Source organism: Amphiura filiformis, chromosome 9 (genome assembly GCF_039555335.1).
Source record: "Amphiura filiformis chromosome 9, Afil_fr2py, whole genome shotgun sequence".
NCBI classification, from domain to species: domain Eukaryota; kingdom Metazoa; phylum Echinodermata; class Ophiuroidea; order Amphilepidida; family Amphiuridae; genus Amphiura; species Amphiura filiformis.
The window spans coordinates 33,663,607-33,676,433 of NC_092636.1; the positions used below are offsets into that span (position 1 = coordinate 33,663,607).

General features: G+C 36.8%; 1 protein-coding gene across 1 annotated transcript in view; it reads right to left on the reverse strand.

The window, feature by feature from the left end:
• LOC140160901 (uncharacterized) overlaps positions 1 to 12,827 on the reverse strand; it is a 115,385-nt gene that overhangs the window by 20,829 nt on the left and 81,729 nt on the right. Inside the window, 1 exon segment of the mRNA XM_072184236.1 lies at positions 1,397 to 1,541. Coding sequence (XP_072040337.1) covers positions 1,397 to 1,541 — 145 coding nt within the window.

Here is a 12,827-nt window from a genome sequence, read left to right on the forward strand (position 1 = left end):
CCACTGTTATGTTTTCTTTGATGCAAGTCAATCAAAGTAGTGTTCTGATCATGGTTTTTGTGGCTAGGTACCCACGCGTAAATTTCACTGGCACGTCATTCACCATGTTCACAAAGGAAACACAAAACATATCTAAACATCCTTAGAAATGCAATTTCTTGATTTGTTTGTTGCACAACATAATAGAACTTTGTAATTGTAACTATATTACGAAATTATATAGATTTGGTAAAATTTAATTTTAACCCATCTCCGTTATACAAATTGTAATATTTTATTTTTTTGAAAGAATTGGTAATGGTAAAGTTAAGTATAATTCTGATCTTAATGACTGCCACTGAGCATCTCTGAACATGTTGAAAGGGCGCTTATAAGCTTATTCTAAAGTTATGCTTCAAAAAAGATACATTAATTATATGATTCATTTGGATGTCTCCAAAACGAGTGACACTCAGATTGTTAAGGGCTTAGACCCCCTACTTTCTAGCTTTTTTCAGGACATCGACACCAAGAAGTACAAAGGTTTTCTGTTCTGATTCACACACCTTTCCCACTCACTCCCTATACATTATGTGCCTTTCAAGGTTCAAAAGTGTCACAGACCTCGGCAGACTTTTGTGCAGAGATTTTCCTCAATACAATGTTGAGGGCTATCATGGTAACTAAACTAAAGAGGATCAAGTATTTGTAATAAATATAACGCCTCAAATTTGTTAAAGAATAATAACTAATTCATTCCTTACTATATAATTGTATTCAAAGAGGTCAATCAATGTTTTGAGTCCGAGAGGTTATTAACTTTTATATTTGTTGACTTTTTGAGTTAAAAGTTTTGGCTCATTTTCGTTGTCAATGGTTGTAATAACAGCAGTATTATTATTCTAAATACTTTGTTACAGAAAGTACTGAAACTTTTGACCCACTTTTAAATCCTTTCAATGTGCAAAATGAACATTTGTACACAAAGGTATCAAATCCAATTTATGTTGAATCTCACATGTTTGACACAGGTGAAATGGCCTAAGAACATTTAAAAGCATTCAACATAATTCTGCTGTCAATTTAAATGTGCAATATAGCCCACAGTACATGGCATACAATTCGGAATTCTGAAGAAATTTACCTTTCATTCGATATCAACAAGCTACAGAGTTATTGAATACCGATATTTCTTTTGCAATTCATTTAATGTGCACACAAGAATTTACACTTTTCAAAGATTTTGTTCGCTGTTTATCACAAATGCTAATCACTAATTCTTTTCAATTTTGTCAATGGAAAAGTAAATGCAACGTTATAACCCGAAAGTGTTAATTGAATTAATGAATACAAATGAACAAAACATTTGTTATTTGTATACATATCAAATTATTTATTAATAGTATAATATAAATACCTGTTTGAAGATTGCATGGAATACGTCAATGGCATTGTTGAGGTCAACACCTTCAGGACCAGAAAACTGTTCTTCGTCTGCGATTTTGTTGTCATCGAAGACGTCAAGCTGGACTACAAGGTCTGGATCTTCGGAACACTCTTTTCTGTAAGAAAAATGACAAAAAATAATAAAAACATCATTTTAGGACTGTGCATCAGCTTGAAAGAAGAATATACAATGATGTTTGGTCATAGGTTGGGGATCATAAGGTTTGTGTTTGGTTTATAATTATGATGTGGGTTATTCACGGTTGAAGTTAGAATGTAGAGGTTATGGTTAGGGTTAGGATTGTGGTAGGGTGACGACCACTATTCTTAAGTTGCTCCCTATAAGGTAGCAGCTAAGAAACCAGTTTCATGATTTCGTCCAGTCTGTTGGAAATTCTGTGCATAACATCCACTGTTCTACAATATGAATTTAATCAAGATGTGATCATGAAGTACCAGTACACGCTTTAGGTTTTCTTCTTGACTTCGGATTGGACAATATGAATCACATTCTGAAGTATAAATATAGAATTCAATACAGATTTAACTTTATTATTTTATTGTTACACTCATGTCTCATGAAGTGGAATAACTTGAAGATAACTAAAACGCCCTTCATGTTCTTGGACTCCATCATGCAACCGCATATAGAACATTCACATAGCGGTATTGTTGAACCACAAACTTTGATGTATGCATTTTATCAGTGCCTTCATCGACTAATGACCTGAAATTTATAATTAGCAAATAGTCTCCACAATTTGTAATTAATTAGTTGATATACATGTATCAAGATTTTAGGCAAGGGATTCTGTGTTCAGAAACTTCTAGACAAGAGATAAGTAAGTTGAAAGTAAATAAATTGATACATATGTCGTTACAAAATGAAAACAAAAAGTGAGGTTTCCTGCTATTGGATTTGGATTTTGGGAATTCCCGCCTATTTTCAGGCGCACCACTGCTCAGCAGTGTACTTTTTTGTACATTTTGATTTGTTCCTGAAATATTAAAGGGAAATGACCGGACAGAGATGGGATACATGCCTCAATACATACACAAGTATCTAATTTAACACTATAACAAGTTAAGGGGCGCACCATTTGATTTTCGGGGATTTGTTTGAAGAATTAAAATCGCCCATACGAAAAAAAGCCTCACTGATGAGTAAAAACAAATTCACCCACACTCTGTAAAAAGGTATATATAAAAAATTGGAAAACAACAATTCCGCCTGACTCAAACTCCCCCCCCCCAATCAAATTGTGCATTCCTAACAGAAAACCAAATGGAATTACTTTGAATTATTGCTTCAATCGTTACAAATCTGATCACTTCAATTTCACACTCAGTGATCAACAATTGGTGTAAATAGAAATCTATTAGAAAATAACAATATCACAATACTTCTGCATTATAACCATAGGTCATTGCATGCACAGGCAATGACCTGTACATCCTAATATAGTAATAATGATTACCATGGCATGATTATACATTTACACCACTGAATTTCCATTTTTATGAAAAATTGGGCATGTGGTAATTTTACTTTTTCAAAAGATGACTACCGGTCATCTGCAATAGAATCTGCAATTCTATATGACTACCGCGGTGTTTATGGAATTTAGTGTTTACTCAAAGCTATAGGTTTTCTTTAATGTAAGTTCCATTTCCAGAAAATGCGTCACTGCAAACAGAAGATAACCACGGTTACGTTACGAAAATTACACTTATTTTCTCACAGGCGGGGGAAGTTTTTTTGATCGGGAGTATAATAGTATCTATAATAGTATAATAGTATAATAGAAGTTTTAAAAAACTCGATCTATATGGTTTGTTGATACATGGTAGCATTTTGCAAAATCTCAGTGTGTATTGCGCGTGCTGAAGTTTATCAATATATCGGATACTACTATTCGACCGTTACCGATATCGACGAATCGACAATAAACACACCCCACAACTCACACCCACAGGTAGACGTTCTTCCGTCAAACTATAAAAATACATCATCAAATTTGAAATCATTACCCAGGTAGTATCGATAAGGATTCGGTAATTGAATTTACCTTATATGATTTATATCGGGTCTTATTTTCATCATAATCAGATTCGTTTTTTATGCATGGGTATCCATCTAGAACATGTAGAACATTTTGTACAGTAACCATGGTAACACGCTAACATCCGCACTATCGTAACATGTCGTGTACAGGATGCCATTGAACATGTTTAAAACAAAACTGTGAATAGGAAATACATAAAAAGTTTGGCTTAAAACATGTTCAGGGGCCAAAGACAGGAGGGTTTTCCTGCCCATGGACATGATGGACTGTATATGTTGCGTAACATTACAATTTTATCATGATTGAAAGCACTAATCACTAAGGATAGGACATTATTATCATGATTGTAGAAACCAAATAGTGCATCACCATGATCATTTCCTCGCGTGGCACACTAAGGGACCGTTCACAAACACTTGTTAGGGGGCCTGATGCAAAAAGGGTGGGCTGAAAATGTTTGACCCTCCTAAGGGGGCCCTGAAAAAATGACCACAAATTTTCCTGGGAAATTGAGTTTATATGCTTTTCTATGGGGTTGTGACCCATAATTTTCATGTCAAAAAGGGGGGGCCCTGAAATCTGTAAAGGGGGCACACCGACATCGCCCGTTTAATAATTACATTATACAGCAGAGACACTGAAATAAATACCCGGGATCGATACACGTGAATGTGCTATGCACGATTTGATATTCAGACGATAAATCTTTGGATACCGGGGTAGAAAATGATGAATATCTCCCGTAATTTATTAGTCTAAAGAAGCCAGATTTTGTTCCTTGCACTTGAATATATGTGTTTAACGGATATGATAGTCGTTAGCTTGAGTCTTGAGAAAGAAGCTTGCGTCTTGAACTCAAAAACTTCTGATTTTATATATATGTGCCGAACTATAGCGCAGCGTAGGCTAGCTCCACTCACTCGTGGATGCAGTGTATGACCATTGACCTCGTCATGGCGTATACATGCTCACTCACACACAGAGAGGTCAATTACCAGGCTATTGTCAGTAGCCTTAGTCGGATGTCCCTCGGCTCATTATGCGTCTCAAAGGTCGGAACAAAATGGCCATGCGTGGCTGTGGATTCAACCTACCATGGCGATTTCTGCCACGAAGATATCGGGCGATGACACTCTGGGGGAGGCGGGTTTTTTCATCAGCCCCCCAACAAGTGTTTGTGAACGGTCCCTAACCATGTTATAAACTTTACGTTGCTACATCAATTAAATAAAAAGATAAGCGTATATTTTAACACCTTTGTAAATTCATAAGAAAACTAGTAGGGGCCTACAGTAACCAAACTGGGTACAACTTGCTAGACTTGAGTTCAGTTTTCGTTTAGGGTTAGCATAGTTAGGGTTTATGGTTGGGGCAGGACAGTCTTGTAATGATTGCACAATTTACGTCAAATAATTTGTTATACACTAGTCCTACATGACTAATAATACTAATTCATTTCATACCAGGCAACGACGTTGAAACTCCATTTTATCCCGGGCCTGGCCGAAAAGAAAAGTTTCCAATGAGCTCCACACCGGGAGCTTAAATCGTAATAATCAAAATAACACCCAACAAACATGACAAAGGAACCAAAGTTTGGATTACACTTTATCCCAAGCCGTGGGCTTTTAAAAGAAGAAACTATTATTATTTACTTCATATTATTTTAATTGTTTGAATTCAATCAGCGTTTATACATTCAAGTCCTACCGGGCAGATCGTATAAAGTAAACATTCAACAATCGGTATTAATCCAAATCTCGCGAGATTCTTTCTATCGTCATTTAGATTTTTAGCGGTTTGCCGGTTTTCAAGCCTTCCGATGTTTACAAATATTATAGAAAATATTTTTTAATACTTTTCTTTTTTGCTTTTATCGTAACTCTTCAGTTATCAGAGCGGAAACTTTATTATCTTTTATAAGTTTGAATGGCTGAAAGGAATCACCGCGGTATCGAATTACGTCCCTTTTCCGGTTTGAGATTATCCCTTCTTACGCATGCGCGTCGCGTCGTCACAAACTTTTATACTTTCTTTGTATGCATATACAACATGTGTAAAATTATAATAGAGCAAAGTTAAATAGGGTATTTAAACCTTTTTGGCAAGACCATAATAATAATTGTGATGCCTTCATTTTCATGAAGACTCGTAATATTATAGGTAACTTGTTTTCCCGTAAAATATTCATGGATTTGTAATAAAACCTATAACTGTGCTTTTCATAGTTTGCATTTTATTTGCTCGCTGCTCAGACTGCTAAAATAACATTCATTTGTATTATTTATAATGGTAATCGAATGTCATTGAACCTTTTCATTCAAGATATTGGAAAGTGGAATTTTTCAGACCATTATTCTCCCTGATCAATGTGAGAGAAATTAATTATTATGACAACTTGAAATCAACATAATTTTTGTTAAGATTATATTGAACACTATAGTTAATAATCACACAAAGAGGTACTGGGCAACCTACTTTGTTGCTAACTCTCCGCAGTTGCATCAGCAGATAGGCGAAGTCTGCTTGTTTTCTGTTGACAAGGGGCAGTCTTCAATGAACGGCTCTTTTCAGAGCCACCAAACCTTTAGCAGATAGGCGAGGTCTGCTTGTTTTCTGTAGACAATGGGCAGTCTTCAGTGAACGGCTCTTTTCAGAGCCACCAAATCTTTAGCAGATAGGCGAGGTCTGCTTGTTTTCTGTAGACAAGGGACAGTCTTCAGTGAACGGCTCTTTTCAGAGCCACCAAACCTTTAAATTTAGCAGATAGGCGAGATCTGCTTGTTCTCTGTTGACAAGGGGCAGTCTTCAGTGAGCGGTTCTTTTCTGAGCCATCAGTAGGCAAAGGGCGACCTACATGTCTCATTCTTAGGTACTTTGTCCTGAAGAAGTCAGAGCTACTCCTGACGAAAGCTTGACAGTTCTAAACTTGTCCGGCGGCGAACCCACTAAAAACCCACCAAATGGTATTTTATGGTCGCTTCAAATTGGTCTGCTTATAAGCAGACATAACATAAATGTATTCCTTGTGCTAGATATATGTACAGATTTTTTCCATTTCCGTGGCACCGAATCATGATTACAATCGCATTTTTTTTTTCATTTTTACTTTGTCACAAGCTAGATAAGACACTAGGTTATAATCATGAAATATATGAAACGGCTTTACTGTTTGGCACCAGGGGCGTAGCCAGCCCTCTTTGCCAGGGTGGGCAAGGCTCCAAAAATTCCCCCAAGTTAATATATAATTAAAAATAGTGCGAAGCGAGCATATCGAGCGGAGCGACCACTGGCAGTGGGGGTCCAGGGGCCCGCTCTAGGGCCCCTGGTGGGGGTTCAGGGGGCGGAGCCCCGGAAGCTCATGGGTTTTGGGCATTTTTATGATGAGGGGAAGCCTCCTTGCATACATTTGTAACGTTTTTATGTGAACATTTTGCCATGTAAAAAATGTAAAGTTTTGATATCTGAAAGGAAACAAAAATGAATTTACAATGAAAACAATACTGATATTCTTGAGTGGATTTAACAAGTTGTTTCATTCATTAATTACATTCACTAAATTATTTCCCCCTTCTACCCTTCGTTCTCTTTCTTGAATTCTTTACATTTTTCAATTTCTTCCCCCTTTCTCTCATTCCGTCCCACTTCTATTACACTCACTTAAATTACTTCCCCTCAATTCACTTCCTTAAATTCCCTGTCCTTCTTCATATTCTTCAATTTCTTCCCCTTTCTTACACTCCTTCCCCCTGTGCATGAATTGCTTCCCCACAATAAACATGCAAGTTGCTGTTCTTTTTCCTCTTTTTCCCTCTTTTATCCCCCTTTCCTATTCCTTCCCCCATCCCTCTTAGGCTTCCCTTTTGTTTTTTTCATTTCCCCTTTCCTCTTCTTTCTTTTTTCCTTCTTTCCTTTCTTTTCCCCTTCTTTCCTTTCTTTTTCCCTTCTTTTTTTCTTTCTTTCCCCCTTTCCTTTCTCTTTTTCCCCCCAGATTTTTCCAGGGTGGGCGAGTCGCCCACCCTGACCACCCCTAGCTACGCCACTGCTGTTTGCTTCTATAGAAGTTCAGATATAAGGGCGGAGGTATAAACTTTTTGAATGACCCTCGTATACCGCAAGCCATTGGGGCCATATAATACTTACTGCGATAATACACTGCTTTTAACATGTATGTGGGAGGCCCAAAGCAACACGTTGTTTTCGAAAGCAACGCGTTGCTAAATATGTTCTAATTTATCAACGCGTTGCTTTTATGAAAACAATTAAAATGGCTTGCGAATCGTGTGCCCTAGTTTTGGTATTTCCGTGTACAAGACACTTCTATTTTTTTTTTTTTGAAGATCAACTTCTCGCTTGAACTTGCATCTCATGCATCATGTTCTTTGCTCTGAACCCGATACAAGTACAAGTTTATTTACACATACCATCTAAAACTTGCAAATTATTTATCGCTCGTTGTCGGGTTGTTCCCACTTCCAAATCCAATGCCATTTCCTAACGCTCAAATATCATTAAGGTCACACCAGCTTGTTTGGCGCTATAAACCGTGTCAATAGCATAATTGGCGAAAAAAGTAACAGCGATTTGGGAGATTAATCGCTTGGAAAAATTAGCAAAAACAAATTAAAAAGCAGAGAAAGGAGAAACAGACAAAGTTTTGAGTTTACAGAACCTTGGAAGGTACCAGTAATGGTGATTGTTAACATTGATGAAAAGCCGTGGCCTACGGGACTTTTGTTTCTTACTAATCTTGCATGTTTCACAAATAATAAACACATTTGCTTACAAATTGTCTCTGTTTATAACAAATCTTATAATCGTCTTCTTTTGCAATAACTTGCCTTCTTGGTTCAGGGAAAATAACGCTCATAATGATATTTGACCGCATGCATCAAGGATTTTATATGGCTGTCATGATTTTTTTCGAATGCATCTATCTGGTAAACATTACCTGCTCCGTAAATTGTGGTATGTGATACAGTATTACGAGCACGACGAAAGAGAAAACATGATATTGATGAAATAATTTATACCTTTTATTTGTCAACAAGCAAGCACACCCCCGCGCGGATAATAAATTGCCGTTTATAAAAGAGCTTTAAGTTACTTTCATATACCACATATGCATTCAACAATGTTCGAAGAAAAATTCATGATGTGGCTTCTCTTGCAGTTGACAAAAATTCAATTGAACTTCCTCAAAATATAGTATACGTGATATGCTTAACCTTATAATCAATCTTTAAATCATTTAACCATTGTTCAAACAATAACGTCGTGATCGTGTTCACAAAATTAACAATTTGTTGCTAAGTATTGTACAAAATATTGTACAATTAGGTAAATCTAATTCTATTGAGTTCGATTAAGTGACGTTTTTGGTTTTTTAACAGTGCATAATGACGCCATTAAGTCGCTCTTGTAGTCCTTAAAATTAAATCTGTTTAATTATCAATATTATCTGAAAATTACATACTAACGCCCGACTGACGATACCATAATTTAGCCGCCACAGAATACAATCAATTTGTACAAAATGGCTCCATGAAGCAAAACTTTGAATAGCTTATGATAGCCATGATAGTGGTGCAGCATACAAAAGGCGGGCAATAATTTACAATGTAGAATTTTCCAATCTATTTCCTTTCAGTCAAAAAAGCTTTAAAAGTACGTGGTTGTTATGGCAACGATTGAAAATCAAATTTGCACTTCATTTTGATGTTAAACTTGAAGGCGCGGTAATTGTTAAAGATTAAGCTTAAAACACCTCAGGTTGTAAGGCTAGATAATCCGCTAACACTATATATAACTTGACTAAAAAGTCAACTTAAAAAGTGCAATATAATTGGGTTGGTGGGAAATTGTGATACAAATTAGATGTGGACTGTGAAACCATAGATCTTGGTAAAATCAATTTGTTGTAAGCACTTACAAATTGCCAGATAAATCATCTACAACTCGAATTATAAAGAACCACACAGATATATTAGGATTTAGGCTGTTTTAAGGTGGTACTACACCCCTTGATAAATGTGTGACTATTTTTGCATTTTTCTCAAAAAATAATAACACACTGGTAACAAAAGTTATGTATATTATAGGGGCAAGGAATCCAGTTACTACATTGGAATTTCAGTGACTCAAGACAAGCGGTACGTTATTTATGATAAGAAAAGAGGTACCGCTAGCTAGAATGTACCTCATTTCTTAACATAATTATAACCAATTGTCTTAAATCACTGAAATTTCAGTGAAGTAATTGGATTCATTGCCCCTATAATATACATAACTTTGTTTATACCAGTGCAGTGTGTAGTTATTTTTTAGAACAATGCAAAATTAGTCACAAAATTTACGGGGTGTAGTACCACCTTAAGGATATACCTGTACTTACTTTAATAGCTATACTTTATTAGGGAAGCACTATATTTTGTCAATGTCATTCCTTTATTTTCACATGTTTCAGGGAAGTTGCATGACATACTTTAGTCCTAGGGGTGGTTTCCCCTATAATTATAAACTAGTATTCCACACCTTAAGTTTTCAAAGTGGGGTCTTTGTAACGGATTTGGGAGAATATGAACTTTTTTTTCTTAAAACGAAAAGGTACATGAGTGTTTGTTTAGTTATTGTGTATGAAAATGTAAAACAAAATGCATGTAAAATGGCAACCGCAGGGCCGGATTTACCATTGGGCCAGATGGGCCCGGGCCCTGGGGGACCTCAAAATTGCCCTGTTCATCTTCCTTTTTAGATTCTGTTTTTGGCCCAAATAGGGTAAAATTGCCAAATTTGCGCGCTACGCGCGAACTGGCCCATTAGGCCTATATAGCAAGATTCAACTTCATTATGGGCTGGAATAGTCTGATATTGAAAATTCGCGCGCAAATGCCCTTGTAAAATCTATATGCTCGTTTTCCTCTCAATTGTAAATGCTCTCGCCACCACTATCGATCTTATTATAGCCTACCTAAACCAAAACTTGAGTTCACATTCCTTCCTCACAGTGATTTGGGAGGCCTCCAAATTTTGATCTGGCCCAGGGCCCCCCAAAAAGGTAAATCCGGCCATGGGCAACCGTGTGGGACTGTGGGTATAAAGCAAGCTGAAAGACGGAGCTCGAGAGTGTATCTTGGAGGAGTCGTCAAAGTCACAATTGCCCTTTCCTCAACTGGGATGATAAAGATAAAAAGTAAAGTGTCTTTTATGTGAAACATATTCATGTCATGTGTACTTTGAAGTTCAACTTTTATTCCGGATAAATCACTCGCGTTATAGTCCCATATGTGAAAAGGACAACACTGAAATGGTTTCATGTTGAAAGATCTTCATCACATAAAGATGCCTACGATAAGTGTTGGTAAACTTTTTAATGTTTTAAGTATGATTTTTGACCTTGCGGGTTGTATTTGTAGTTGAACTTGCCTTTGAATTTAATGGCCATGATTTTTACCTAGCTGGGGGGTTTACACCCCCCAGCTAGGTATTGTAATCGTTCGGGTTCTTCCGCTGGCAACAAACCACTGTAATCTTCCCGTTTTCTTCCGCTGGCAACTAAGTGAAATTGCACATGTTTTTGTACTTTATGCACCAAACCCTCTATCTTTTTAACCAAATATCCCACAGAGTTGTGCGATATGTCAAAATTTTCCTATGGTCATAAGGAACAAAAAAGTCAGTGGTCACATCTCTGTAGGATCATTGGTTAATGAGATATAGTCACTTTTTGTACTTTATGCACCAAACCCTCTATCTTTTTAACCAAATATCCCACAGAGTCGTGCGATATGTCAAACTTTTCCTCTGGTCATAAAGAACGAAAAAGTCAGTGGTCACCGTCGCTGTAGGATCATTGGTTAATGAGATATAGTCACTTTTTTGTACTTTGTGTACTTAACCCTCTATCTTTTTAACCAAATATCCCACAGAGTCGTGCGATATGTCGAACTTTTCCTCTGGTCACAAAGAACGAAAAAGTCAGTGGTCACATCTCTGTAGGATCATTGGTTAATGAGATATAGTGACTTTTTGTACTTTGTGTACTTAACCCTCTATCTTTTTAACCAAATATTCCACAGAGTTGTGCGATATGTCAAACTTTTCCTCTGGTCATAAGGAACAAAAAAGTCAGTGGTCACATCTCTGTAGGATCATTGGTTAATGAGATATAGTCACTTTTTTGTACTTTATGCACCAAACCCTCTATCTTTTTTATCCAAATATCCCACAGAGTCGTGCGATATGTCAAACTTTTCCTCTGGTCATAAAGAACAAAAAAAAAAATACCTGTGATAAATTTATCTGTACAAATTGTCGCACTCCGAGTGACATATGGTATATTTGCAACCCTACTGTGGATTTGCAATTGACCTGGGGAACATATTGGAACATTTTGCACGGGTCAGCTCAAAAGACATCACGAAGTTCTGGGGCCAAATCTTAGAATTGCGTTATCTGGACATCTGTAAGAGGTACAGGGCTCAAACTCGGTGACAACTCATGACCAGGGGTGAATTATGGAACATCTTGCAGGGGTCTGGTCAAAGGTCATCTGGGTCAAATCTTAGAATTGCATTTTCTGGACATCTGTGAGGAGTACAGGACTCAAAACTCGGTGACAACAAACCTCATGACAGGGGAACATTTTTGGAACATTTTGCAGGGGTCAGATACCTCCACAACACCAACATGCCCCAGCTAGGTTTGTGGTCTACGACCACCATTTGCCTCTAGTTATTACTTCTTATTTATTTGGTTCATAAAAAAACATTTCACAGTATTATTTTCCATCAGACGGTCAAGAAAAGTATGTTGTGCCAAAATGAAAAATTTAGTGGCCGTCGTCGTAAAAGAGAGAACACCAATTGCACCAAATACATGATGTATCTTTCCGGTATTAAAAAGAGCAGGGTGACGGGTCGGCCTAGTTATTCCAAGTTGATACTGACACTGTTAACGTCAATCATAACACTTTCCATTTTTTAGAAGATGGCTAATTTTAATAGCATATTTAGCCTAACCATTTATCATGTTTACGTTTCCTGCTTTCAGTGTCAAAATTCCAGGTAAAATCGCGAATTAGGTTTCCTAATTCCTCGATCAAATTTGTATATTGTGGTATTAACGCAAGTGCCACGAGTACTAAGAAACCGCGGCATATGCATACATTTTGAAACCACAACGTCAATGTTAAATTTGCATTATAAACAATTCTCTTAATTTATCATCATTTTAAGAATGAATGTCAAACTTTGCTTCATGTTCTAGAGCAAACGTGCAAGTTTAATAAATCCGTTGTGCATATTGAAGAAAATTGTGTTTACAACAGCGTCAATG